Here is a 25,203-nt window from a genome sequence, read left to right as displayed (position 1 = left end):
GGTGAAGGGTCTCTTCTCATTTGATCATCTGTACATACTCTTCTCAAAAGAGCAGACGACGTCTCTAACCCATCTTTGACGACGAGAAGTATGGTAGGTAAGGTTGGCACAAACAGAGAGAGAGACTCGGAAAGATGTTTACGGTTGTACCCGTACCTGACGACCGCCAAGACATCATCGATCTGCAACTGGGACTACTTTTACGTAACCAACTTAACCCATTCACTGCCACGTGGAGCGGAGATATCTGTATTGTCCGCTGGATGACACCGACCTTGCCGAAGTTGTTACGCGCAGAGAATAGAAAGAAACACACAGACTACGACTTACATCATTAATTCATCATCAATAAAGACCACGCACACCACTTTCGCAACTGTTTGCTTCTTAATCATTTCGCTACTTCACTGAAGCGGATCAGCAACATCAACCCACTATGTCGCTCCGAGCTAGTGCACCACGAATGAGGGGTATCGCTCCTCTTCTGCGACCAACGGCTCTACCTCGATCGGTCATCTCGGCTGCGTCTACCAGTCGGTATGCCCGAGGTGTTACCACTTTGCGGAGGACTGATACCGCTCGCCAACAACACGGCTTTGCCTCCACTTCCACTACCACTGCCCTCTTCTCTCGAATATCCGTCCCGCCTCCTTCCACTAGACTGTTGACCACCTCTTCCCGACCTCTCTTCGCTTCTCCATCCTCATCCGCAACGGCAACACCCACCTCACCCAGTACGACCAAACCGATATCCGAAACGGAAACGGAGACAGATCTCAATACCGACCCCGACCCGGAACCCGAACCCGAACCTAATGCATCAGCTTATACACGATTCAAAGCCCTTTCTAAGAAATACGGTTGGTGGGCCGTCGGTGTCTATTTCGCACTATCCACTCTGGACTTTTCACTATGTTTCATCATGGTCCATTCGGTCGGAGCGGAGAGGATAGAACCTCTCTATGATGCTGGGAAACATTACTACAGAGTGAAGCGATATGGGGAAGAAGAGGCGGATAGACTGAAAGTCGAAGATGAGGAGAAGAGGGAGGAAGAACAACGTATCTTGGAACAGGAGAACATTGTCAATGGTCAAGAGGGGAAGAAACAGAAGAAAAGTGGTGGCAGTGGTGGAATTATGGGAAAGACTTTCTGGGCAGAAGTCGTTTTGGCTTATACAATACATAAGACTGCACTCTTGCCCTTCAGAGCGGGGTTGACAGTCGCTTGGACACCGAAGTTGGTAGGATGGTTGACAAGGAGAGGATGGGTCGGCAAGGTGAGTGTGCCTTCTATAACACTTCTCTTGGTGCTTTCTCGGTGGTGGGTGAAGACACACAGGGAGTAGGTGTTGTGGTGCTAGGGTAACAGCACGGGAATCTGGGTTCGGGACTGTCACACACAGCGCCTTGGAGTGGGATGCAGAGCTGATTTTATCTCTGCTTGACTTGCAGGGCGGCCTCACACGCGCCGCTTCACACGCCCAAGGCAAAGTAAGAGACGCCTCGGACCGAGTCAAGGTCGCTTCGGATCGAGTGAAAGAGCGAGTGAAACGACAGCCATAGTGGGGAAGGGGGGCGAGGTGGTGTGATCGGTAGGAAGTAGACGCGGGAATTGTGATGAGGTGCATTTATAGAGATCATCGGAGAGAAGGAGAGAAGTTTGGACAATGGCTGTGAATCTGGTCGACCTTACACCTCTCAACGTGGGTATATAGGAACACTCTCGTAGCATACAGTATCATGCATGGTGGTGAATACTCAAGCACATCCTTTGCTCTGTCGATCACATTAACAATTTACTCTATCTTACCATACCGCCAAAAAAAAAAGAAAAGCGAAAAGCGAAAAGCGAATTAATAGAGCAGGAAAAAGTACACTAAACACAACGTTCTTCTAAACTAGATCACTAAACGGCATAGCAGCCAATGCCCGCTATGGTTCTACATAGTCTTCCACGGTCCTTACTGCCACCCCAAGAAGCTGGATCTGAATGCTTCGCCTCGCTTCACTATAAGATCACACACTGCTTCTTCTTCTTCTTGGCGGCATGAGGACCTGCTCTATCCGGCGGAGCGAGGACAGCTCTTATCGCTTCGTCGAAAACGTTCTTCAATCCTTTTTGTCTATCCAAAACAAAATACAGTATGATCAGCTGTCTGACACAACCAACAAAACGTGATCTGATTGATCGGACGTGCCAGGTGCTGGATGCTGGGTGCTGGGTGCTGAGTGTTGGGCGCTGGGCGCTGGACTCACGTCTTACTACTCGCTTCTAGATATTTGACAGCGCCAACATCTCTCGCGCATTGCATTCCCATACTATACGTGATGGGTGCAAACCGTCTTTCTCTCAGTCGTTGGATGGTGACGGGATCTTCTCGCAGATCGAGTTTCGTACCAATTAAGATGACAGGCACTCCGGGGGCATGGTGGGCGATCTCAGGGATCCACTAAGAGCGGGACGGGACGTTAGTTGTTTGCTTATAAAGTGGGGATGGACGGTCAGAAGGTGGAAAGGAGCATAGACTCACTTTCTAATTTCCGATAAGAAACACGCATGGCAAACACGTAGATCAGCATCTTTCCGGTATTCGGTTTGTACTATGTGGATCTGCAAGTCGCATCGCCACTCACCGTTCTGATGTTTTCGAAACTGGGCGGAGAGACGACGGAGAAGCAGACGAGGAACACGTCGGTTTGGGGATACGAGAGAGGACGTAATCGGCTATTCGACACAATCACAGATCATCAGCGAGACCCCTTCGCCTTCGTCTTATGCAACACTGAGGACCAGAACGACCAGCCCGTAATCGAGTTCCGCTCTGATATACCTTGACATTGTAGTTCAACGAAAATGGCCGAGGAGAAGGACAAGGCAGGAACAAAGTTTGGATAGAAACCGAAGAGGCGAGGACGTATACGAGCACACCGACTCACTCGTAATCTTCTTGACCTGCTGTATCCCACAATCCTAACGATACCGGTCTACCATCCACCAAGACCGATGCTGAATAGTTATCAAATACCGTTGGGACGTATTCTCCTGGGAAGGCGTTGGTGGTGTAAGATATTAAGAGGCATGTCTGCGGGAAGGGGTTTTTACATTTGTCAGCTGGCGTTGCTCGTTGGAATAGGGGGGAAGTGGTGTTTGGCTCTAATAGATGGCGAGCAAGGAGGGGCATCCGTAATGGTGGACAGGAGAGGAAAGTGTGGATTGGTTCACAAAGACTGATTGACCGAGACGTGAAACGCACCTTTCCAACAGCTCCGTCACCGACTACCACACCTGTGATGGCAACAGTGACATGATCAGCGTCAGCCTATGTACGGCAACCTAAGGACCTGTCCTCTTGATGTGACACACACATTTTATACTCTGCATAGTTTGTCAGGACACGTCTCGTGTCAATCAACAAGGATATGTCTCGATGTCGTGTCGTGTCGTGTCGTGTGGTAAGTCTGTCGGTATATTGTTCAATAGCGTACGTTGATAAGACGCGTCGGAGTGATTTTATTCGCTATACAGGCGGACTAGAAGAGTATCTTGATAAGATGATAAGATACTGCACTGCGTCAAACAAACAAGCAAGTCAGAACATGAGCATGAACGAAAATCGAACGCGTCCATTTCCATTTCGAACAAGTGTGAGCGAAAATGCTTATAGAAGGTGGAGTAAAGGTGCCTAGTAGGGTTCAATTGATAATTGAATGCCGTGATCGGCCACTTCGCCGTGTGGGATGTGGATCACCTCACAAGGCTTACCACTGTATACTTGTGATATCTATTGCTAGAGAGTAAGAATTTGTTGCTCACCTTGTATGATCAACGCGCAGATGTGTTCATTCACGATGAGATGGTAAGAGGGATGTAGGGCTCTTCGGTTTCTAGAAGCTTTTTACCCCTTACACACGGATCGACAAACAACGCACAGACATTGAAGTGTGCCTCACGCGGTTCTTTTGAATGCTTACGTCAGCACCAGCCTCGATTGCTGCGACGGGATCAGATCTGCCACATTACAATGATACCGTCTATTTCCGCCCTGTCGCTCGTTAGCATGGACCTATCACGCTTCCTCCAACTCTCATCGTCTATAGCATTCAACATCACTACTATACCTGTATCATCAACAACTCGACTAACCCCTACGCCGCCATGTCATTCCGACCCACCATCTCATTACTCTCACGACAACCGGGTGTCCTCGCTAGGACAGCTCGAGCTCCCGCCGCGGGGGTCAGGTCTTTCGCGAGCAGTTCGTCCAGGAGAGCAGGACCCGATGATCATGGACATGGACATGGAAGTGGGAGCGCAGCGGAAGATAGTGATGCCTACACGACGGAATGTGAGTGGAGTTCTGGGGCTTTGGACCGGCTTCTGATTTGGGCTTCGCGACGGTCTCGCCGTGAACCGAAGGGCGTTGGAGTTTGGCTATGAAGGGGGATCTATTCCTGCTGTTTGACATGTTGAGACTTGTATCCCTCATCCATCCCAGCGTTTCTTGCTGTCCTGCTCACTGCCCACCACAATCATATGAATCCACACTTGTCAAGGACGGGCGTTCTTTACTTGATCGCTGACCCCTGTTTTTTTCTCTCGCGTAGCCTTCTTCACCCCCGCTTGGCGAAACACCTTCATCCTCTTAACCGCCTCCATCTTGATCTACCCTTACCTCCCTTCCCCCTCATCTTCCCCCATCTCACCTTCCCTCGACCCTGACGCATTCAAGAAAGCTTCCAAGGACAGCTCTGTCCCCTACGTCACTCGATGGTTGGCGGGTATCACCCCCGAAGCGAAGGTGTGGAAGGAGAGGAATGATAAACATTTGGAATTGAGTAGGGAGGGCGCAGAGACGAAGTTGTTGTTCCAGGAGGCGGAGAGGCCAAAGGTCTGGAGAATGAGGTATCCAAGGTGAGTAAGGGGTCCTGCTTTCGAGGTAGAATTGGGACGTTGCAAATATGGTGGATCGGGCCGGTGTATCGTCAATTCGGCAGGACACGCTGTCGATACGGTCAATACAAGGAGACAGTTGTTTCATTGAACGATATTGTCCTGTCCTGTCGGCGAGTGAGGGGGTGACTGGGAGCGACTGGCGTGCGAATACGACCGATGAGAAGTCTCGTCTATCTGGTCGATTGCTGATCCTTCCCAACTCCCCCCACAGCTCATTCGAACAAGCTTCCCCTCACAACGTTGCCGTCGGTTCGCAAGCCGACCTTTCCGGTCTCCAGATCCGAGCAGAGTAGATATCTACACGGTCCTGCATATAACATACATGGTCTATCTGGTCTTTGTAGCATATGCATACATTGACGAGTTGCTAGTGATCTGATCAAGGTGTTAATGGATAGATAGCACAGATATTGCTGATATTGGCACGAATGTTCTGCGGTCTTGGCCCGGCTGGTCAGGTCTGGACATACTGCGCGGGGAAAAGATAAAAGTCTCAACCCAGCTGACGCTGGAGCCGCCATCGAGAGTGTGTTCACTGCGAGATATTTGCTTGGATTCCACTTCGAAGGTAACATTTTGTCATTAGTCAATGCTGATCTATGTAAACGTAGCTTTAAGCTCTGGCCGCATGGCCCAGCCACGCACGACCAATTGCAGATCTACCTGCATACGATCGTGACGTTTGAGAAACACATTCCACTTCGCAGCTGACATTTTTTTGTTTCTCCCTTTCTTATCTAGTGAGTGTATGATTTATGAGCGCAAAGAGTTGTTGCGATGAGCGACTTCATATCATTTTCTAGAGCAGCTCGCCAATTGAAAAAGGTAACGATGCACTTGTACAATTTCAACCCCAACCGCATCGATTTAGAAGAGCAAATCACCAAACCTCTCGATACGAGGGAATCAGCCACCGGTCTGCGTTGTTTCGAGACTTTTTTCTCGACTCCAGATGATCGCTGGCAAATGGGAATTCTCGTCTACTGTATTCCCAATCAAGATGACTATGCAATGCAATTCATACTGAGATGATCTGTAACTACTCTATCTATCTATCGCTCTAACTTATACGTCCTGTCCCTAAATACACTTAAGCAGAAGAATGGAGCGCATCGTCCTGCTCAAGAGCCTTGTACTCTGGGAAGCTGCGAAAAATCAAGCAAGTCAGCTACTGCCTCAAGAGAACGAAGCGGAATGGGAAGAAAGTTTGACTGACTCTACGTATCCTTCTTCAGATTGGGTGTAGAATGTCTCTCGTTGGTATTTCTTCAAAGGCCATCCGTTCTCGACTCGTCGAGGGAGATCGGGGTTGGCTACGAGAGCGGAGCGAGCGAGACGCAAAAAACTAGTTAGCATCTCGTGCAATTTTTCTTTTTTCTTTTCTGTAGCTCGAACCCCCTTTCCGTCGTCGACGTCGAGTCGTAGTAAAGAGAAAGAAGTAAAGAATGTCACACTCACAGATGAAATATCGTCCAAAGGCAACGAGATCATCACCGTATTTCTCGGCATGTTCTTTCGCTGAATCGGGCAAGAATCCACCCGCCACAACGAACCTCGTCCCGTCTCCCAACTCCTGCACGACCTCTCGGATAGGTTGTAACGTGTCGACATCATCTATCAGATGTTCGGGGGTATCAACGGCACCTTGAGCTCGTCCTTCGGTAGCGTGAACATAGGCAAGTTGAGGTTGAGCTGTCAGGATCGCCCTTGTCCAAGGGACGAACGTGTCGAGAGGTTTAGGTTCACGCATACCCTGGAAGCGGGAGTATGGGGACATTCGAATACCGACTCGAGAGGGGCCGATCGCTGCACAGACGGCGTTGAGAACAGCGAGGGGGAAACGGAATTTGTTGGAGAGGGATCCACCGTATGAGTCGGTTCGGTCGTTAGAGTTGTTTTGGAGCTGTGAGAGCGCGAGCACGAGACGATGTCGAGCGGTCAGCACGCGCTCTTTGGTTTGCAGATTTATCGGAAGAAAAATCTACTCACGAATTGGTCGAGCAACTATCGAGAACAAAAAACACAATCAGGACCAGTGTCAGCGAATTGTAACAACAAGAGTAAATATTTCATTGCCAAGACAATCGTAGCAGGACGACAACACAGCACCGTCCCTAAAAACAGATAACCACTCACATAACCGTTCGCTCCGTGAATCTCTACACCATCAAATCCAGCCTCGACCGCATTCTTCGCAGCTTGGGCATAATGTCCGACGAATCGGGTGATATCGTCCTCTGTCATGATGTGTAAAGTGGGTGTGGGGATCTTGTTACCGTTGAGATCGGTGCCGTCGTCAGGGATAGATCCGGCAGAGTAGATGACGGGGGAGATTGAAGGGTCGGCGACTCGGCTGCGAGCGCGAAAAGCATCAGGAAAGGGAAGAGATAATCAGCATGATGTTGACACGACGCTTCTCTCATATAATGTTGGATGGTCATGTGGCGAAGGCAAAGTGGGAAGAGGAAGGTTTGAAGTGATGGGTGAGAGATCAAACCAGCCATGCAGCAGCAGCAGCGCCACTCACCCAAGAGCCCAAAGTTGACAGAAGATCTTGCCACCCTTGGAGTGTACACCGTCCGTGACCTTTTTCCAACCCGCAATCTGTTCGGGAGAGTAGATTCCTGCGCGAGGGACGAAAACACGATTAGTATATTATATTCCGAGTAGTGCTACATGAGTCCAGGAGTGCAAGGTTTTCTCTCCATGTTTGTCGTTTGTGTAGGGAATTGCCACTCTCACTCACCTGGGACAAATTCGTATCCTCGTGCTTCCTCGTGGATGAACGTAGCTTCGGAGATGATCAAGCCGCCGTCTGCAAATACAACGAACAAGCAATAAGCACATGCTCCCTTGCCATCCTGTACATTGCTCATAACGAGTCAAAGCATTTTCATAGTCATGGTCATACTTGCTTGCAAGCAAGCACAGAGCATGACTGTGATTTACGCTACAAGTTATAGACCGCTCGCTCACTCACCGGTAGCTCGTTGAGTGTAGTAGTTTGCCGATCTGTCCAATTGTACTCCAGTACCCTTCTCAGCTCTCATTCGAGTCAAGGGGGCCATCACGATCCTGTGCTTGAGATCCAACGATCCAGCAGAGATAGGAGTGAAAAGCTTGGTTTGAGGTGCGATCGTCATTCTGCGCGTGTGTGTGTGTGTGTGTGTGTGTGTGTTGTTCGGTGTTGATGTGAGGTTCAAGTTGATTAGGTGACGATAATGATTCTGAAGATGAGATTGATGTTCAAAATCAGAAAACAGTCGAAAGTGATATAGTATACATCCTAGCTTGCTTGCAATACTTCACATCATCTCGTCTAGCTTACAAGTCTTCACTTCCACCGGTACGGTGCGGTGTCAAAACAACTTGAAAGAACAAATGACGATGATTAGTCACAATCCGCTAAATTTGCTGATCAACAAATCACCACCTCCACCACCACCACTAAGACGAAGACTTAGTCTAGCCAAGCGAGCCCAAGGTCATGTCATGACAAACGAGATACATGTACAGTACTGTCCGTAGTAGTAGTAGTGGACGAAGTTTGGTAAGGCAAAACCTAACCGAAACAAGATTCCACAAAAGTGGAGGGTCACTCACCGGCTTTTGTAAAACTCAGAGCTGGAATCAAAATTGAGACGGGGATCTGCATCCAGGTTTACTGTAACCGAGTTTTACGGCCGCGGATCTAATGTGGCGAAATGCGAAGCAGCGAGCGAGCGATAATCATAGTCACTGCTTGAAACCTCTTGCTTTGTTACCAGTTGATTGGATATGAGTGTCTCATACATGTCGATGCTTGATCATCCTCCTTTCTGACTTGTACAGTCGTCGATTGATCAGCGTGCTGCGTCGGCATAACTCACCAGGTCGTGCCGCAACGAGCTGCGTCTCGGACAACGTTGAGGGGTGAGGCGAGATGACCGGATATGACTTCGACTATACTGACTCTACAGATTGTTCGTGGCAGAGGAGCAATCCATAGTTTAATGGACAGTGCTCAACAGACCACTGGAGATCCTCATTCTTGCAACGCCGCTCACACCCAGATTGATGCATCCGCATGATCACCGCCGTAGATTAAAGAATTAAGTAATTCAACTAACAAAATCACAGACAAGTCTGGGTCTACTACTGTACTCGTACTCGTACCTTTGTGTAAATGTGTTTTTTTCGTCGTGACAGTATATTTAAACAACATAACAACAATAATGCTTTTGAAACTAGAGAGAGAGATGCAAAAGAAGGAGATCAATGAGAATCCGTACTGTTCGAAGTTGAACTTCCAAGCGATGAACCTTCTGATACGCAGACCTATCGATGAAAAGTAAAGAGCAAGGTGATTAGCCACCGGCAGTCGCGACCCAGAAGCCAAGAGATCTCAGGGCATGTAATGAGATGTTGGGGGCCACTCACAATCGGGAAGGCTCCTTGTTTTCCAATCTCATGATGTTCAGGTCCGTTGATCACCTCTGCTGTACCCCATGCGTCGTCGTATAGTCTCACAACGCGGAGCTTCATACCCGGTCTCAGATCGAGCTCGTCAGGTAGAGATGCTTGGTATCTGCGAGCGAGTAAAACAACATGGTTCAACATCAACAGAGGTCCCTTCGTCCCTTCGTTCGTGAATGGTGCAAATGTCGAAGAAGGAAGTAAGGCGTGGGAAGAGTGGACTCACGGCCAAAGCACTGTCACTTCCATACCCGGTTCTATCCACCTATTACCATTCTGATTCTCATCCCTCACTCTCGGCAAGACCACACCGCTCGTCCTCGTACCAGCAGGAAGACCACCTGCGAACGCTCCGACGCCCAACCCGTCCATTCCTTTGCCGTGGCCATTGCCGTTGCCATTGGAGAAACTAGGTGAATAGAGAGTATCTCCTCCCATCGTAGGTGAACTAGCGTTGTTGCCCAATAAACCCTTCTCAGAGTTATTCTGTGGTCCAGAGGAGTTGCGAACGCCATTCCCACCGAAGAATGAGCCGAAGACGCCGCCTGCGCCACCGCCCGCTTGACTTGCCGCAAAGGACGAGGCGGAGTCGCGCTTGTTATTGCGTCGTTTACGTCGACAGCAGAATAGTAGAAGGATAAGCAGACCAAGTAGCTGTTGTCCCTCTTGATCAGCATAAGGTCAAACCAAGGGCACGGAAGGTCAGGACTCACCAGAAGACCACCGATCACCGCACCGACAATCGTACCGGCCAGTTTCCCACCTGTCAACTTATGTGATGTTCCCGCATTATCGTTTGCAGAAGTACCCGATGTGGTGGAAGTGGGTTGCGACGAAGTCTGAACAGCAGTGGCTGGTGCTGATGAGGTGAAGTTTGTTCGGACGGGTAGTGTATATCCGCACACCGACATATCGGTGGTTCCTACACAAGTAAACGTGTAACACACAGGTCTCAGCAAGTCACTCCTCATTTACGAGTTTGAGCAAAGCGTGTGAGCGGCTCACCGGCATAACAACAATCGTCTGGGTTATTCCCAGCGCAGAATTCACATAATTGCGAAACCGACGTGCCAAATCCACAATTACCCTCATTATCAGTTCCCTGAACACAAGTCGCACTGTCGTTCGTAGCGTATGTAGTCCAATTGGTACAATCCACATAATCTTTCGTGAGCTGAGCATCTCGTGCGCCGTTTGTGAGATCGGGTCCGGGACAGAATCGAGTGTCGTTAACAACTTGATGTTCGTTCGCAGAGTACTCGAGGCAGGTATTTTGACAAACCATCTTCATGGATGTTGCGGCGGATGATGAGTCTGCGGCGGGGAGGAGGGACGAGAGGAGGCGAAACAGTTCAGTCAGCGAACGATCGACGACAATTGATCGGATAGCAACGTGACGACGTCGATGGAGAGAGAGAAGAAGGGGTGTGACCATGGGAGAGCGGGAACGGGAGAAAGAGGGAGATAAGAGAGGAGGGACGAGAGAAACGAGGGGATTCTTTGACTGGTAATATGGACGCCGACTCACTGTACAACGCCGTACATTCTATACTCCACTGCTCATTCACCCACTGACTACACAACACCGTCCTCTCCCATCTCAAGACCGCATTACTCGCATTCGTACAACCCAACTGTCCCTCTCCAAATTTCGTGGTCGTGAATTGATATTGGTTCACAAAGTAATTGAGAGCAGCTACGTCGAACGAGGCGACGTCCGTGACGGAGGAGAAGAAGGGGAAAGCGTTGGATAAGTTCCCAGGGGAGAGATAGGCATATTGATCTGCACGAGGGAGCGGAGCGATCACGTACGAATGTCAGCATAAGCCGGTCACTGATCTGATCTGATCTGGACTTTATTACACCCGAGAGAGCCGAACTTACACGCTGGACAAGCAAGACTTCCGAGTAATCTCAAACAACCACCTTGTATCTGTTGACCCGATACAATGGTCACTTTCAACCCCGATAACAAGATCGTAATAGCGAGCGCATCCCACCGACCGAACATCTCGGCGGGCGGACTGGATTAGCGGAAGCGGAAGGGGGGAGGGGGACTAGTTGTTATCGGCTTTCTAGATGGGTTGTGGACGTTGATGTTGAGATTGCGGGCGAGTGTCGATGGCGAGATCCTAATCCCTCAGTCAACCGCAAGATGGATGATCTTGAATGACAGTCCGGATCAAATCCCTAAATTCTTCTTGCGTAAGGTGGCGATGATCACCCTTCCTGGATCCTTCTTTCACGGCGTGTATCGTGACTTTCAAAGCTAGAGCTGGACCGATGTAGTGTGGATCCGATCGTCTTCGTCTTCGTCTTCGTCTTCGTCTTCGTCTTCGTCGTTGCGCTCAAGGATGAAAGTGAACGAGAACAAGTTCAAGTTGTGTTCAGTTAGTTAGTTACCGCTGTGTCAAAAAGAGGTGGTACGATTGATGACGATATGCGATAATTCGCAGAACTGAAGCGAAGCGATGTGGAAGTGTGAGTGTGAGTACGAGTATCTAACGTATTTCTCGGTCGGAAGATGTCCGTCATCCATCATCCATCATCCATCCTTCATTATTGTACCGAGATACTTCTCCTACGACATGCTTCGTTCATCATCGAAAAAGTACTCTTCATACACTAAAATGTCTCGGCTGTTCTGCCTACAGGGTAAAAAAGAAAAGGTACGTAGAAATGAAACGTAACTCACTCTGCCCAGACTTTGGGAAGCACAACACTCACTACTTTGTAAGTTGGCTAAAGGGCTCCGCAGTTGTTCAATCTCTCCCCTTACTTTGGCAGAACGAGGGGGGCGAAGTAGAGAAGAGCGGAAACAAGGAACGAGCAACGGGCAACGGGGAGGGTCCATCGAATACGCAGCAGCAGCAGAAGGAGGAGGAAGAGGAAAGAGACGGTACGTACCCCCCCCCTCTCTGTCAGGGCATCGCATCGACTGACGAGTATTTAGGTAACAAAAGTTAGATTAGGATTACGATTACACTTTTTGCTTTTTATCATACTTTAGGATAAATTACCACTCTGAGTAGATTTCCCCATCATACTTTGACGTAGGCGGCGGTGTCGGTACAACGTACAACGGTACAAAACGACAAGTGAAGATTATAGAGCGCTGATTATGATACAATGATACTATGGTACTGAAGAGCGGAATGGAATGGTATTGGGACACATGCAACGTACGTCTCGGTACCGAATAACTTTGGTAGCAGGAGTGACTGACTGACTGACTGACTGCATGTGGCATGGCGTGGCGTGGCTCTCGTGCTGACAATCACTGGAGCTAGAAGAAGCTTTGGATCAGCTGCTGTAAGTATCCCATGTACAGTGCACGCCGACTCAATGCCTCGAGCACATGTGTCGCAAGTTGCCTCCGATAGTCTATCCGCAACATGCTTTGCAGCTCAACATAGTACCTGATCATCATCAATCAGATCTCTTTGACACTAGCTCACTGTGGAGCGCACATGCACATGTCAACCAACTTGTCGCGTGGCCTTAACTCACTAAGAGAAGAGCTAGCCAACAACCGTGTCGTCGGAATACCGTTACGACAACATGAAACAACTGATAATGCTGTAGTAAGCGCAATCAACTTGGTGTTTCGCGGAAGCGGAATTACTTGACCCCTAATTATCATTGCCAGAATCTAACTTTCACTAGTTGCATTCGTGGCGGATCACTACGTATATCACTGTAGACCCAAAGCTAACAAATAATCACATCCCGACGACGACTGAAGAAATGATGGATAGACAACGTGCTGTAGTATCGCTCTACGGTATATACAATAACGGCGGATGCAGAAACACAGAAACGACAAGAAACGCTTCCACCTGATCGGTAATGGGCGGAAAAGTCCAACGCCCCCCTAATGAACAATATCCTCTGTAAGTGCGACAACTTCAGTCAGCTTCGGTCACAGCTGCGATAGCGCCACACCACACTCACCCCAATCACGCCCCTTTGTCTGCTTAACAAGCTCCTCGGTGACCTGCTTCTTCGAAAAGTAACCCGATTGGATCTGAGTGTGGCAAAAGGGATCAGATTACTACCAAAACTCTAAACCATATCTTTGTGGCACTCACCTTCGCATCAATCTCCACTCTGCCGTCCGCTGGGATCAACTCCTCTGGGATCTCATATCTGTTCTCGACGGTGATCCCACTGCCCACGATCGCATCGTACTTCATGTTGCTCATAGAAATCAGATTCGTGATGTGTTTGATGCCCAGGAAATGCAAAACATCCGGCATCAACGCCTGGTGTCGCGCGTCCTTCACCCCGGCCACCACCTCCGTGTTGTTGAAGTACTCGGCGGCGGAGTCACCACCTCGTTTTCGACGATTGTACACCATATATTTAACTACCTCACCGAGTGCCCGACCCTCTTTTTGGAAATATGCGATGATCCCAACGCCTCCTCTTTGCGCACATTTGATCGCCTCTGAGATACCGAAGATCAGATATGGTCGACAAGTACAAATGTCGGACCCAAAAACGTCAGAGCCGGAGCAGGAGTCGTGGGGTCGGCACGTCACTTCCGTGTTAGGATCTTGCAGTTTCGCAGGGTCTCCCACAATGTAGATCGTGATTCCACCGATAGGAGGCAGGAAGACTTTGATATCAGGTCGAGTAAGGAGTTCGGGGTACATCCCACCCGTGTCTTCGAACAGCGCGCGTCGGAGAGTCGTTTCGTCAATACCGAGTCGATCCGCCACACCAGGAAGATACCAGACCGGGTCAATGGCAGCTTTGTACGTGTTGACTTCGACACCTTGATCGACACCGGGGAAAGCAGCAAGTTCGGGCGATTTGATAACGATGTCACCATCGATGGGGAACTCGCCCTTTCGAGCGAGAACGTCGAGCTCCTCGATCTTGATGTGGGCTTTGGTTTGAGAGATGGTTGGTCGAACGTCGAGGCCTTCAGCGTATTCCTGGGCTCAAGTTCATTAGTACTAAACAATACATCATAGAAATTTCAGCTCACCTTTGCCCAAATTTCCTGTGACATCGCGCCCCAAGGATCGAAAGAAACGATCTTGTTGCCAAACCAGCCGTCTGTGGGAGGAAGTACAAATGGAGGCTACAGGCAGATGGGCATCAGTCTGGTTCATTCATAATGGCAAATACAGTCACACCACATCGTAAATAGGGGGACAAATCACACTCACATGCGTGTTTGTCAGATCAGGCCTCCAGTCAGGTCGTAATTGACCCATCGCGATACTCAGAGCACGGTAGATAGAGTATGATCCGGCATGTGCACCGATCGAGTTTCGGATGAGCAGGTTTGACTTGATACGAGAGCAAACGACGGGACCTCGATCGCGGCCCGTGGCTGGGCGAGCGGAAACGATTTAGGTAAGCACTCAATGTACTTGCGACACACGTCTTAGACAGGATGATGGATCGTGGGAGATAGGTGGCAGATGATATGATGGTGTAAAGAAATCACTCACGTCCAGCACCCCAGTTGATTGGGACGGGGTGGATACCAGCTTGAGAGGGGTACGCTATGGTGACAGCACAAAGTCAAATCATGTTTTCGCAGTATAGTAACGGTTTATTATACTCACTAGTCAAGATCACTCTGCTAGGATACAACCCCTTCCCCTTCTCTTTCTCCTTATCTTTCCCACTACTTTCAGGTGGTACCAACCCCCCCGGCGCACCTGCCCCACGTTGCGCAGCGTCCAAACTCAAATTACCATAAGGCGTCGAACTTCCATTCCCATTGGGGACAATCCCTCCTTCAGGGGTGGATGATAAGGTGGACCCGATGGCGGAAGTTGCATGAGTGAGAGCAGCAGATAGGGAAGTGAGAGAACCTTGTCTTGATGCGCGGAGAGTTTCGACCCCACCAGAGGGTGAGTGGGGAGGTGAGGCGGTTGGGTAGTTTGTGATCAGGGGAGTTTGGGTAGGTGAGAGGTCCGTCACGGGTGTGGAGTGGGAGTGAGACTGGGAGTGGGAGTGGGAACAAGAACAGGTAGGTCGTTCTTTCAGCTATAGACCGGGACGGGACGCGACCAGATGATCGATGTGATTAGCTTAGTGCGCCACTGAGATGGTAGGATGGAGAGTGGACATACCTGCGCAGCAAGCTCTTCTTGCTTGACACTCAATTGCTTGAGCAAGTCAAGGATCTGCTGATTGTCTGACATGTTGTGTGGTAGTCCTGCTGTGTAGATATGAAATGTATGGAAAAGCGATAATAGTAATGCTAATGATAAGAAGAGGAATCGATCCACTCGATTTCGTTATATGTATAGCTCACTCGGCAGAGAGCAGATCAAGCACGTTCGAAAGAAGTAAAGTAAAGAAGAAGCAAGAAGACAATCTACGAAACGATACGAACGAAGACGACTTGTATAGACCTGTGAGTTGTGACAAAGTCACTGTCGAAAGGACGGATCGGTCTTCGGAGGGGTCGGGTAAAGCTCACCCGATGTTATCGGGAAGGCGTAACTGATACGTAGTTCACGCTGGGTGCTTGATCGTACCGAGGCAAATATGCAGCGGATTCTCTGGACTATACAGATAAGGCAGTATGGAGTGTATGCAAACTGTGTAGACGATATGTACGTGCGAGAGGTGGTGTGGTTGTTGTTGTTGTTGTTGTGTTTGGGGATGGATGGGAGGAGGCTATCATTCCCAGCCGGATATATGCGGTTCTGCGTCACCCGGTAGTATCTGCCAAACTCTTATCACACGTGGGTGGCAAAGGAGATCCCGGGCGAGTTGAGACGGTATCCGCCGAAAGCTGCTTCGGGTCAGTTGCAAGCCAGGATTGTCGGACTGGATAGCGTGGGTTGCTGATACGGTGATGTGCATCGACTCATGCATTGACTTGCATACAAGTAAAGCATCGCTCATATCGACCAACTGCGTGCATGTACCATGCTCCTTATTTCCACCTTCGGCGGGTGATGGAAGGGCGATTGGACACTATGCTCAATGTCATATGATCTATGGTACATGCATGAATGACATGGTGACTATTGCTATTTCTATGAACATGGAATGGTGCTTGTACTGTCCATCTTGGCTTTCCCAACCTCACGGACGTTCAACTACCCTCGTTGTCCCGTCCCAACCTCGCAACTCTCAAACACCTCATCCACTCTTTCGCTGCTCCAGAGTGATTGTTCATTCCTCCGAAGAACGCCTTCGTCGCGTCTTTCAGCTTGACCTCCTCCTCATCGCCTTCGATAGAAGATAAGACGGTCACATTCGCATCGACAAGTGGAAGAACTCGCTTCTTCGGAGAAGGCGTGAAAGAACCGGACGAGTAACCAGAATCGATCTCGGGAGTACCGGGGATGGAAGAGTCTGACGCAGAGTCAATACTGAGCGCTTGCGGCAGTGGAGCCACGCAGTGTGTGAGCAGCAATTCTTGTCCGCCGGGCTGTAACATCATATCAGCCAGATTGTCTGTAACTCATGTGATAACTGTAGCGCGTTGAAATATGAACCCACATGATCATTCAGATATGCCCCCGCGTCCACCACACATCCCTCCAGCAGCAGTAACACTCTCCGTCTCACTACTCCGTGATCTTCCTTGACCCACTCTCCGTGTCGTTTCAGCACTTCTAACTTCGACCACACAGGTAATTCTTCCTTCGCTTTCACTAATTCATGCGGAGGCAGCGCTTCTGTGAGTCGGTTCGCTTGCGCCATGTAAACTCTCGCACGGGCTTTCGCGACAGCAGGTTCGGGTGTGCGTGCGACGGTGGGGACGAAAGGTGTGTAAGTGTGAAGAGCCCAGATGAACCATTTGGAGGGGTCCCAGTCTCTACATGCCAACGTCAGTAAGCTTGTGACGGGGATGCGCTATACCGGGCAGCTTACGCGACATGAGGACCATTACGGAAATCTTTACTGTAGGGAGGTCAGTTCTAAGTGCAGCAGCAGGCAGGAAACAACTGACGGGAATGCGTGATGGAAGCTGTTGAACTTGTCAGCAATGTAGCGCTGCATCCAATATTCCCCCCGACTCACTTGTGATTTCCCTCGCCCGAGGTGAGTAGTGCCAGAAGCTGCGAAAGTCATCAGCTTCTCAACGGTGCCCAGCATCAACAAAAAACTTACATAATTGCCTCGCGCTGTCACTTCCTCCGTGTAGGGTTGTATTCCTGTCCAGTGAGCGAGGGAGTTGATGCAGAAGGTGGTATGCCTAATGACGGGGAGATGTTAAATGACAGTCACACAGTCTGGGTCGTTTGTGAAAGAGCAATGTTAAGTGGTATTTGATACTCACCAGATAAACAACCTTGCCACTGCTCCTCCCCATACCAGACCTCCTAACCAATCATTCCACCCCCAATGCGCAATCAGAGCAGGTAGAATTAAACCCGAAAACAACGCGATCGGGACATAATGCTTATGCTGGAATCGCACCACTGCGACGAAGGAACAACATCAGCTGCGATCATTCATGTATTCCAGCAGTGAACCGGCCAGCTGAACCCACCTGGATCTGCCTCGAGATCACCTCGTTCAATGAGCTTCATTCGTGGATATGAGGGCTTTCGGAAGATCCAACCGCAATGGGAGAACCATAAGCCCTTTGAGGCAGAGTAGGGGTCGTGCGCTACACTGTCGGTGAATCTGGAGAGATATATCAGTACAGTGTCGCATATCAGGTAAAGTGAAAACGTATGTGATTGAGGTCTGTGAGGTCGGGGTAGCAGTGGACCACTTACCGATGATGCAATCTATGTCTCAGAACCCACCACTTGATACTCCCTTGAAAACCCATTGATCCCATCCAAGCGAGGGTTATTCGCAAGGGGAGAGTAGCTGTAAAGGCCTTATGTGACCAAAGACGGTGATAACCTAGATAATACAAATCAGTTACATCAGTCTCGATTGGGAGAGTGACGATGACGAGCCGTACCTATTGTAATACTGAGGTGATGGGAAGACGAAGTTGTCAGCTGGGACTGAAGCGAGACATCTCTGGTACGGCAAGCTCACCCGAATGAAGCTAGCTGCCATGATATGAACCATAAGGCAGCTGTTCGACTATCTATTTGGGTGAGAGGCGAGAGGTAGATCATCCCCACCACCGCAAATACATGCATGGCTGGTGGGAAAGTACGGCTCATCAGCATCACAACCTATACTTTGAATGGGTATAACGTACAGATGAAGAAGATAGCATTTGCTACGAGGACTGTCAGTTGTAACACTTTCCTATATGACCTTGATGTGTATTCATTCCCACTCACACCACCATATTTCGCCTTGAGGCGGAGGAGACTGCTTCGTCTTCGGAGGAGGGACTGATGCTGCCGACATGGCGACTATGCGGTGTGAGACACTTCGCTCTCAAGGGATTTCGTTTAGAACGATAAGACCTGATTGTGCTGGAAAAAGAATAGAACCAAAGTGAAGTGTTACAATATCAGAAGAAAGAAACGAAAGGATGTCGTGTATAACGTTAGATCGTTCACTGTTGCTGCGTGGGAATCGATTGGGTATATGCCGTGGACTTGTGTGTGTGTGTTTCAACGGCAACGAAGCAAAAGATAAAGGAAGGTGTCGTGGGTGCGCACTAGTATGCGTGTGTGTGTGTGTGTGTATATGTGTGTGACGCACCGGTAGTCGTGCATGTAGTGTGCTATTCTTACATCACTTGATGGCTCCCCCATTCAACCGTGTCTAGTGAGACGGTGAGGAATGTGGAGGTCTGTCTCCCCCTCACTGTTATCGATGATCACCAAACTCAAGATCGGAAGTAAGAGTGACTCATTCTTCAGGAACAAGGAAAAGGGGAACAACCTACTCGGCATCTGACCCGGTGCACTGTAGCATTGTTCAACGGAGATTTACCTCGTACTCCGGTATTGCCACATTCACTATCCCCGCTCTTGGCCACGTGGCGAACACCTCGTTCTCGCTGACGCTTGCGTTGCGTCCAGCATCATCCAAGTTCGACGACGCGATTGACATGCAATACTTGATCATATACTAATCCCTCCCTTCCCCTATACCCTACACATATACACAAGATGCCAGTCCCCGCTGTAACCACCAGCGCAGGTATGTTACATCTCAAACTCTCGCTCCCTGTCTCTTCATAGGCAGCTTCGCTGACTTGTCCTGGCTCCAATCTATCAGCTGGTTCGCTCACCCTCCTCGAGGACGAAGACAAGGATATCCGAGTCTATGCTCTCAACCATCTCCTCACCATCGTCTCCCAATTCTGGGCAGAGATGGCCGACAAACTCCCTTACCTCGAACTCCTCGCCGATCCAGTATCCAAAGAGCTGCCAACGGATAATCGACCGTACGCCGCTCTGTTGATCTCAAAGATCTACTTCTACATGGGTTATCTAGATGAGGCGGTGGAGTTCGCCCTGAAAGCAGGAGTAGCGTTTGAGAAGGAACAGAGTGGTGGTGAATTTAGAGAGACGATCATCGCTGGTTGTTTGGATAGAGCGATCGATCAGACTAATAGAGGAGAGAAGATTGATCCGAATTTGGGGCAAATCGTGGATAGCGTTCTGAGGAGTACTTCAGGAGAGAATGGCAAGCTCGTAAGTCTCCCAAGATGAACCTTTATCCACGTACAAAACCTACCCGAGAATGCTGACCTGCAATGACCAGGCAATGGGTCTTGCCCTCTCTCTGCGCCGACTCGACCTCGTCGAGATGATCTACCTCACTTCCAGAGCCCCGGCTCAATCTTCCACATCTGCCGCCAACGCCAAGTCGAGCCGAGTCACACACGACGAGGGACTTTTGAGATACGTCTTGGCCGAGGTCGTCTCTGGAGCTAGTGGTAACGAGTCATGGCCAACAGAATTCAGGACCAATGTGAGTGACCCAGAGATCACGACTACGCAGAGCCTTACTAATCTAACTCGCCCTCTACAGCTCTTCAACCTCCTTCTCCGCTTGTTCCACCTCAACCCGTCACCCGACTGGAACTCCATCACGACAGTCTGGGCCCAGAACAACGACGTGGACGCGGCTGGCGAGGCGCTCGTAAAGTTGATCGGAGAGCAAGAATACCTGGACGTGTACCAGATTGCCTTCGACCTCAACGAGGTCGCTCCTCAGGCGTTCGTCGATGGGGTGAGAAGAAAGTTGGCTGAGAAGGAGCTGGGTCCGCCTGCGGAGAACCCTGTGAGTGCTTTTTGTTCCCTTCATGATAGTTGTGACGGTGTCTGACCTGGATCGCAGGAGGACGACGATCCCAAGGTCGTCCTTGACAACATCCTTCGAGGAGTTACAAGCGCCGAACTCTTCCTCAACTTCCTTCACAAGAACAATAAAACCGACATGTCAATACTCAAAGGCACCAAGGAAACCCTGGAAGATCGATATTCCATCTACCACTCTGCCATCTCTTTCACCAATGCCTTCGCTCATTGCGGTACCACTTCCGACCGATTCCTTCGGGAAAACCTCGACTGGCTCGGTCGCGCTTCAAACTGGGCGAAATTCTCTACCACCGCCGCTTTGGGTTTGATTCACCGAGGATCATGGATCAACGGTGTTCGAGTTGTCCGACCTTATCTCCCCGGAGGATCAGCACCTAACAAGTTCAGCGAGGGTGGTGCATTATTCGCTCTTGGTTTGATCTACTCTGGAAGGAAGGAATACGCTGAGGAGGAGTTGAGAAGGGGATTGGCTGAGGGTAATGACCCTATCGTTCAGCACGGTGCCGCTTTGGGTCTCGGTGTCAGTGCTATCGCAACAGCAGATGAGGGTGAGCTTGCCGGCCTTTCAAAGCGTAGGAGAGCTAAGCTGACAGCGCTGCAGAAATCTACGAGGAGATTCGAACAAACTTGTTCCAGGACAACGCTACTGCCGGAGAAGCTGCCGGTTATGCTATGGGTCTTATCATGCTTGGGACTGCCTCTGAGCGCGCCTTTGAGGAGATGATTACCTACGCTAGAGAGACGCAACACGAGAAGATTATCCGAAGTTTGGCTATGGGTATCGCTTTCCTCTTCTACGGTCAGACCGACAGGGCGAACGGTGTGATTCAAATGTTGACTGAGGAGAAGGTGAGCTAAAAGAGCTTCTGCAATGGCGACAAAAGCATCAGCTGACTAGTCCTTTTAGGACGCTATCCTTCGATACGGAGGAATGTTCACCATCGCACTTGCCTTTGCCGGTACAGGCAACAACAGGGCGGTCAAGAAGCTTCTTCACGTCGCGGTCTCCGATGTCAACGACGACGTTCGACGAGCGGCTGTCACTGCTTTGGGTTTCGTACTCTTTAGAAATCACACTCAGGTCCCTCGAGTTGTTCAATTGCTTGCGGAGAGTTACAACCCTCATGTCAGACATGGTGCGACTTTGGCTTTGGGTATTTCATGTGCTGGTACTGGTCTTGAGGTGAGTGACTGTACCGCATGCAGTGGTCGAGGTCAAGCTGACGCTAAAGCCCTGCGTAGACCGCCGTGGAACTGCTCGAGCCTATGACCAAGGACCCTGTCGACTTCGTCCGACAAGGAGCCTACATCTCCCTTGCCATGATTCTTATCCAACAGTCCGAAGCTTCTTCCAGCAAGGTCACCTCTACTCGAGAATTGTTCGCCAAGGTCGTCGCGGACAAGCACGAAGACCCCATGGCTCGATTCGGTGCCTCCTTGGCTCAAGGTATCATCGATGCCGGTGGTCGAAACATGACACTGGCGCTTTCCACACGAGCCGGAACACTCAACATGAACGCGATTGTCGGAATGGCCCTCTTCGTTCAATTCTGGTACTGGTATCCCCTTGCACACGGTCTCGGTCTCGCCTTCACCCCTACAGCGGTCATCGCAGTCGATGAGAAGCTGAGAGTACCCAAATTGGACTTGAAGTGTGAGGCCAAAGCGAGTCTTTTCGCGTACCCATCAACGGAAAAGAAAGTTGAGGAGAAGAAGAAGGACAAGGCAAAGGCGGCGGTATTGAGTACGACAGCTAGGGCCAAGGCTAGGGAGAGAGTGAAGAAGGCTGAGGCGGGTGAGGCGATGGACACGGTGAGTCTCAGGGTGCACTTTCGCAGTGCGATGCGCTGTATTTGTGATCAACGTGGGATGATGCTGACCTGACATTCGCGATTAGGATGACAAACCCGAGGAGACGACGCCTGCTTCTGGCTCAGCACCTACACCGAAGAAGAAGACACCGGAGAAACCTGCCGAACCATCATCTTTCACTCTCCCCAACATGTCCCGAGTCACACCTCATCAGCTCCCCTTCGTCGTCTTCCCCACCTCTGGACGATATACTCCCGTCAGACCGATCGATCATGCTCCCGCTACTGTCCCCACAAAGGACAGATTAGCACCCTCTGGCGGAGCAGGTGCCAGTGGAAGTATAGTCGTCTTGAGAGACAGTACGCCGGATGCGGAGGGAGAATATATTGAGCTGGATAAGGGATTATGGCCCGCTCCTACGCCCGCTGCGGCTGCTGAAGAGACGGCCCAACCGGCTGCGGTAACGGGTGGTGCTGTGACAGCCGGAGGAGAAGAGGAGGAAGAGGCGGAAGTTCCGGCGCCTTTCGAGTATCCCTTTGAAGAATAGAGGTAGTAGAGTAGGGTAGCGATGCGACGGGAAACGAAGTATAAGAAAATGCAATGCATGATCATATGAACGTTACCATCTTGGTTGCTAACATGTACGTGGAGACAAGCTACCTCACCGATAAGTACTTCCAATCAGAGCTCTTTGGGTGATACAGCAAGTCTACAATGATGTCCAGTCAACACTTGTCCAGCCTAAAATGCCAATGCCAATTTGGGGTCGAGGGCGGTCGAGATATCGCTCCCCTACAGTGCAAAGTGGCAAATCCATGTTAGTTAGGATCCACATGATCATCTGGTATGTAGGCTTAGTGTGCCCCTCGATAACAATGAGAATCATGGGTGGTGAGTGTGAGATCATCGTTTCATCAGTCCTGTTTACTGTGTCATAGTAGATCTTCAATTGCTTTTTGACAAACATCAAATTATTGCCAATACTAGACTGATGTCATACTCTACCTTTGAGTTCCTGAGACCTGAATGTGAATGCTGATGGGAGACCAACCAGAAAGGAAGGCACAACAGGATATGTCTTAGGAGGCAAATTCAAGCTATATAGGGGGATCAACCTGTCCCCACCCCTTCTTCTGCATACGTACAATCCAAGTTTTGCACTCTTGCTTGCAACCCCACTTCACCTGACTGATATCACAAACACCGAAACTTTACACTCATACCCATACTCACACACACACAATCATGTCCACTCAATCACAGGGTTCCAGCCGATCAGGGGACACATTCAAAGTGAGTTTCAGACTGGCTTGTAATCCCCTTTGGCGACCATCAAAATCATTTTGCTGATGAATGTCTGGGTATCCCTGAAGTGTGATTTCAATTCACAATCAAATTTGCATCTCTTCAGTTCCCCGTCTAGTGATGTTGAAGGCACTCACACCAGCCTGGATGGAGACAACAGGTCAGAGGTCACTCTTTCCTTCGCTGATGCAGGTTCAAAGGCCTATTTGACGGCCACCTTCGACATGTCATCTGGAGTGTCTAAGAAAGAGTCAATGAAAGCAGCAATGTCAAAAGTGACATATGAGACAGGTTCAGCAGCCCCTAGCTCAACAGGATCAAGTGGCACAAAAACTTATGGACCTGATTCACTGACTGGAGTCCTTACAGAGGGTATCGAGGGTGTTGTAGAGGATGATGACTTTGAAGAACATGGTCAATTCTTGTTGGAAGAGTTTGAAAAAGAGTATCAGAACAAATTGGGAAAGGCATATGATCACATTCAGAAAGCACATTGTACTGCACAAGGCAGTAGGGCTGGATGATATTGCAAGGTGGGGAATCCCCCAGCTATGTGAGAAAGGGGAAGCGATACTTGTAAATAGCAGCTGTTAGCATTATTGATCATGTGAATATTCATTAGTAGTCACATCCATGCATCCTGTACATACATACACATGTTGTTTGTCAACTGTAATCACACCTACCTTTCAATGATAATGGTTCCACATACTGGTATATGTAGTTTGAACAACCACAAGACTCAGCAGGTATAACCAAACAGGATCTGTACTATCACTGCCTCAGACTTGAGTGGATTTTGTTGGGGCGCACAGTGCTTATCTACATACAATCTCCTGAAGTTACACATGTCCGAATAATTATGTGCATGGGCTGTTATATAGAGGCAGTTGCAAGTTTATGCTTAAAACAACACCAAATTTTGTACACAAAAAAGGTGGAGAGGGGTGAGTGAGAAAGCATCCTGATCATCTTAGATGTGTGTTGGCATGTTAAGATGATTTTCCCATTGAAGCTGGTCTCAAAAAGCAGAGATCGGTGTCATTGTGAACCCTCAAGCACAGAGCTGAAACCTACAAAATAAATCAAGTATGTTCTTGTCTTTGCTTCTCATTGAAGGCCACATGCTACACAAGAACAGTCAAAACGAGGATTTGAAACACTCATAAGCCATACACCTCTTCATTGTTCAACCTCTCCTGAGCTGTTTCATGCTTCCCTTTGGGAGTCAGTATCACATGGTGTATCATAACTTAGTGGAGGGCTGTACGGTCATCTGGTGATGCCTGCAGGTATTTGGCTCCCCAAGGAGCTCTTTCTACTTTTCCTTGCTGTATAGCTCATTGTATAATCCTCTTGTACAGCTTATCCCTATCTCTGGCACTATCACACTCAGATACCGATGCTTAAAAGCACCATGTCATCCTGCCAGCGACCCTATGAAGACAATGAGCTAATCACTACTCAGAGCAACACCAGTGTACCCACCGTA

At 49.5% G+C, this 25,203-nt stretch overlaps 8 protein-coding genes across 8 annotated transcripts; 3 read left to right on the top strand and 5 right to left on the bottom strand.

Annotated features, from left to right (window-relative positions):
- Window positions 1-436: 436 nt before the first annotated feature.
- On the top strand, window positions 437-1,565 carry CI109_105393 (uncharacterized protein; the record flags this gene model as incomplete). The annotated part of the gene is made up of 2 exons (XM_032007429.1): window positions 437-1,279; window positions 1,455-1,565. The coding sequence occupies 2 exons, from the start codon at window positions 437-439 to the stop codon at window positions 1,563-1,565; spliced, it is 954 nt and encodes a 317-aa protein (XP_031858255.1).
- Window positions 1,566-2,010: 445 nt separating this feature from the next.
- Window positions 2,011-3,384, bottom strand: CI109_105392 (uncharacterized protein; the record flags this gene model as incomplete). Its single annotated transcript, XM_065967655.1, has 6 exons — window positions 2,011-2,125; window positions 2,259-2,452; window positions 2,637-2,727; window positions 2,940-3,085; window positions 3,257-3,288; window positions 3,369-3,384. The coding sequence occupies 6 exons, from the start codon at window positions 3,382-3,384 to the stop codon at window positions 2,011-2,013; spliced, it is 594 nt and encodes a 197-aa protein (XP_065823727.1).
- A 774-nt stretch (window positions 3,385-4,158) lies between these two features.
- Window positions 4,159-5,249, top strand: CI109_105391 (uncharacterized protein; the record flags this gene model as incomplete). The annotated part of the gene is made up of 3 exons (XM_032007431.1): window positions 4,159-4,348; window positions 4,608-4,914; window positions 5,168-5,249. 3 exons carry the CDS (start codon window positions 4,159-4,161, stop codon window positions 5,247-5,249), a joined length of 579 nt encoding a protein of 192 aa, XP_031858257.1.
- A 797-nt stretch (window positions 5,250-6,046) lies between these two features.
- Window positions 6,047-8,099, bottom strand: CI109_105390 (uncharacterized protein; the record flags this gene model as incomplete). The annotated part of the gene is made up of 8 exons (XM_032007432.1): window positions 6,047-6,101; window positions 6,173-6,269; window positions 6,415-6,859; window positions 6,946-6,960; window positions 7,093-7,309; window positions 7,484-7,580; window positions 7,703-7,771; window positions 7,937-8,099. 8 exons carry the CDS (start codon window positions 8,097-8,099, stop codon window positions 6,047-6,049), a joined length of 1,158 nt encoding a protein of 385 aa, XP_031858258.1.
- Window positions 8,100-9,210: 1,111 nt separating this feature from the next.
- CI109_105389 (uncharacterized protein) lies at window positions 9,211-11,422 on the bottom strand (the record flags this gene model as incomplete). The annotated part of the gene is made up of 7 exons (XM_032007433.1): window positions 9,211-9,273; window positions 9,376-9,523; window positions 9,638-10,065; window positions 10,125-10,333; window positions 10,417-10,725; window positions 10,940-11,194; window positions 11,296-11,422. The coding sequence occupies 7 exons, from the start codon at window positions 11,420-11,422 to the stop codon at window positions 9,211-9,213; spliced, it is 1,539 nt and encodes a 512-aa protein (XP_031858259.1).
- A 1,863-nt stretch (window positions 11,423-13,285) lies between these two features.
- Window positions 13,286-15,581, bottom strand: CI109_105388 (uncharacterized protein; the record flags this gene model as incomplete). Its single annotated transcript, XM_032007434.1, has 8 exons — window positions 13,286-13,302; window positions 13,366-13,438; window positions 13,503-14,354; window positions 14,408-14,503; window positions 14,592-14,758; window positions 14,880-14,933; window positions 14,997-15,423; window positions 15,510-15,581. 8 exons carry the CDS (start codon window positions 15,579-15,581, stop codon window positions 13,286-13,288), a joined length of 1,758 nt encoding a protein of 585 aa, XP_031858260.1.
- A 905-nt stretch (window positions 15,582-16,486) lies between these two features.
- Window positions 16,487-18,723, bottom strand: CI109_105387 (uncharacterized protein; the record flags this gene model as incomplete). Its single annotated transcript, XM_032007435.1, has 13 exons — window positions 16,487-16,825; window positions 16,897-17,215; window positions 17,272-17,301; window positions 17,351-17,368; window positions 17,422-17,459; window positions 17,512-17,596; window positions 17,681-17,822; window positions 17,894-18,030; window positions 18,126-18,258; window positions 18,320-18,330; window positions 18,400-18,508; window positions 18,569-18,589; window positions 18,654-18,723. 13 exons carry the CDS (start codon window positions 18,721-18,723, stop codon window positions 16,487-16,489), a joined length of 1,452 nt encoding a protein of 483 aa, XP_031858261.1.
- Window positions 18,724-19,436: 713 nt separating this feature from the next.
- CI109_105386 (uncharacterized protein) lies at window positions 19,437-22,953 on the top strand (the record flags this gene model as incomplete). Its single annotated transcript, XM_032007436.1, has 9 exons — window positions 19,437-19,467; window positions 19,546-19,964; window positions 20,035-20,244; window positions 20,305-20,556; window positions 20,614-21,142; window positions 21,196-21,443; window positions 21,502-21,777; window positions 21,837-22,406; window positions 22,492-22,953. 9 exons carry the CDS (start codon window positions 19,437-19,439, stop codon window positions 22,951-22,953), a joined length of 2,997 nt encoding a protein of 998 aa, XP_031858262.1.
- Window positions 22,954-25,203: the final 2,250 nt, after the last annotated feature.

This window comes from Kwoniella shandongensis, chromosome 9 (genome assembly GCF_008629635.2).
Source record: "Kwoniella shandongensis chromosome 9, complete sequence".
NCBI lineage: Eukaryota > Fungi > Basidiomycota > Tremellomycetes > Tremellales > Cryptococcaceae > Kwoniella > Kwoniella shandongensis.
This window is presented reverse-complemented; position numbering and strand designations above follow the sequence as displayed.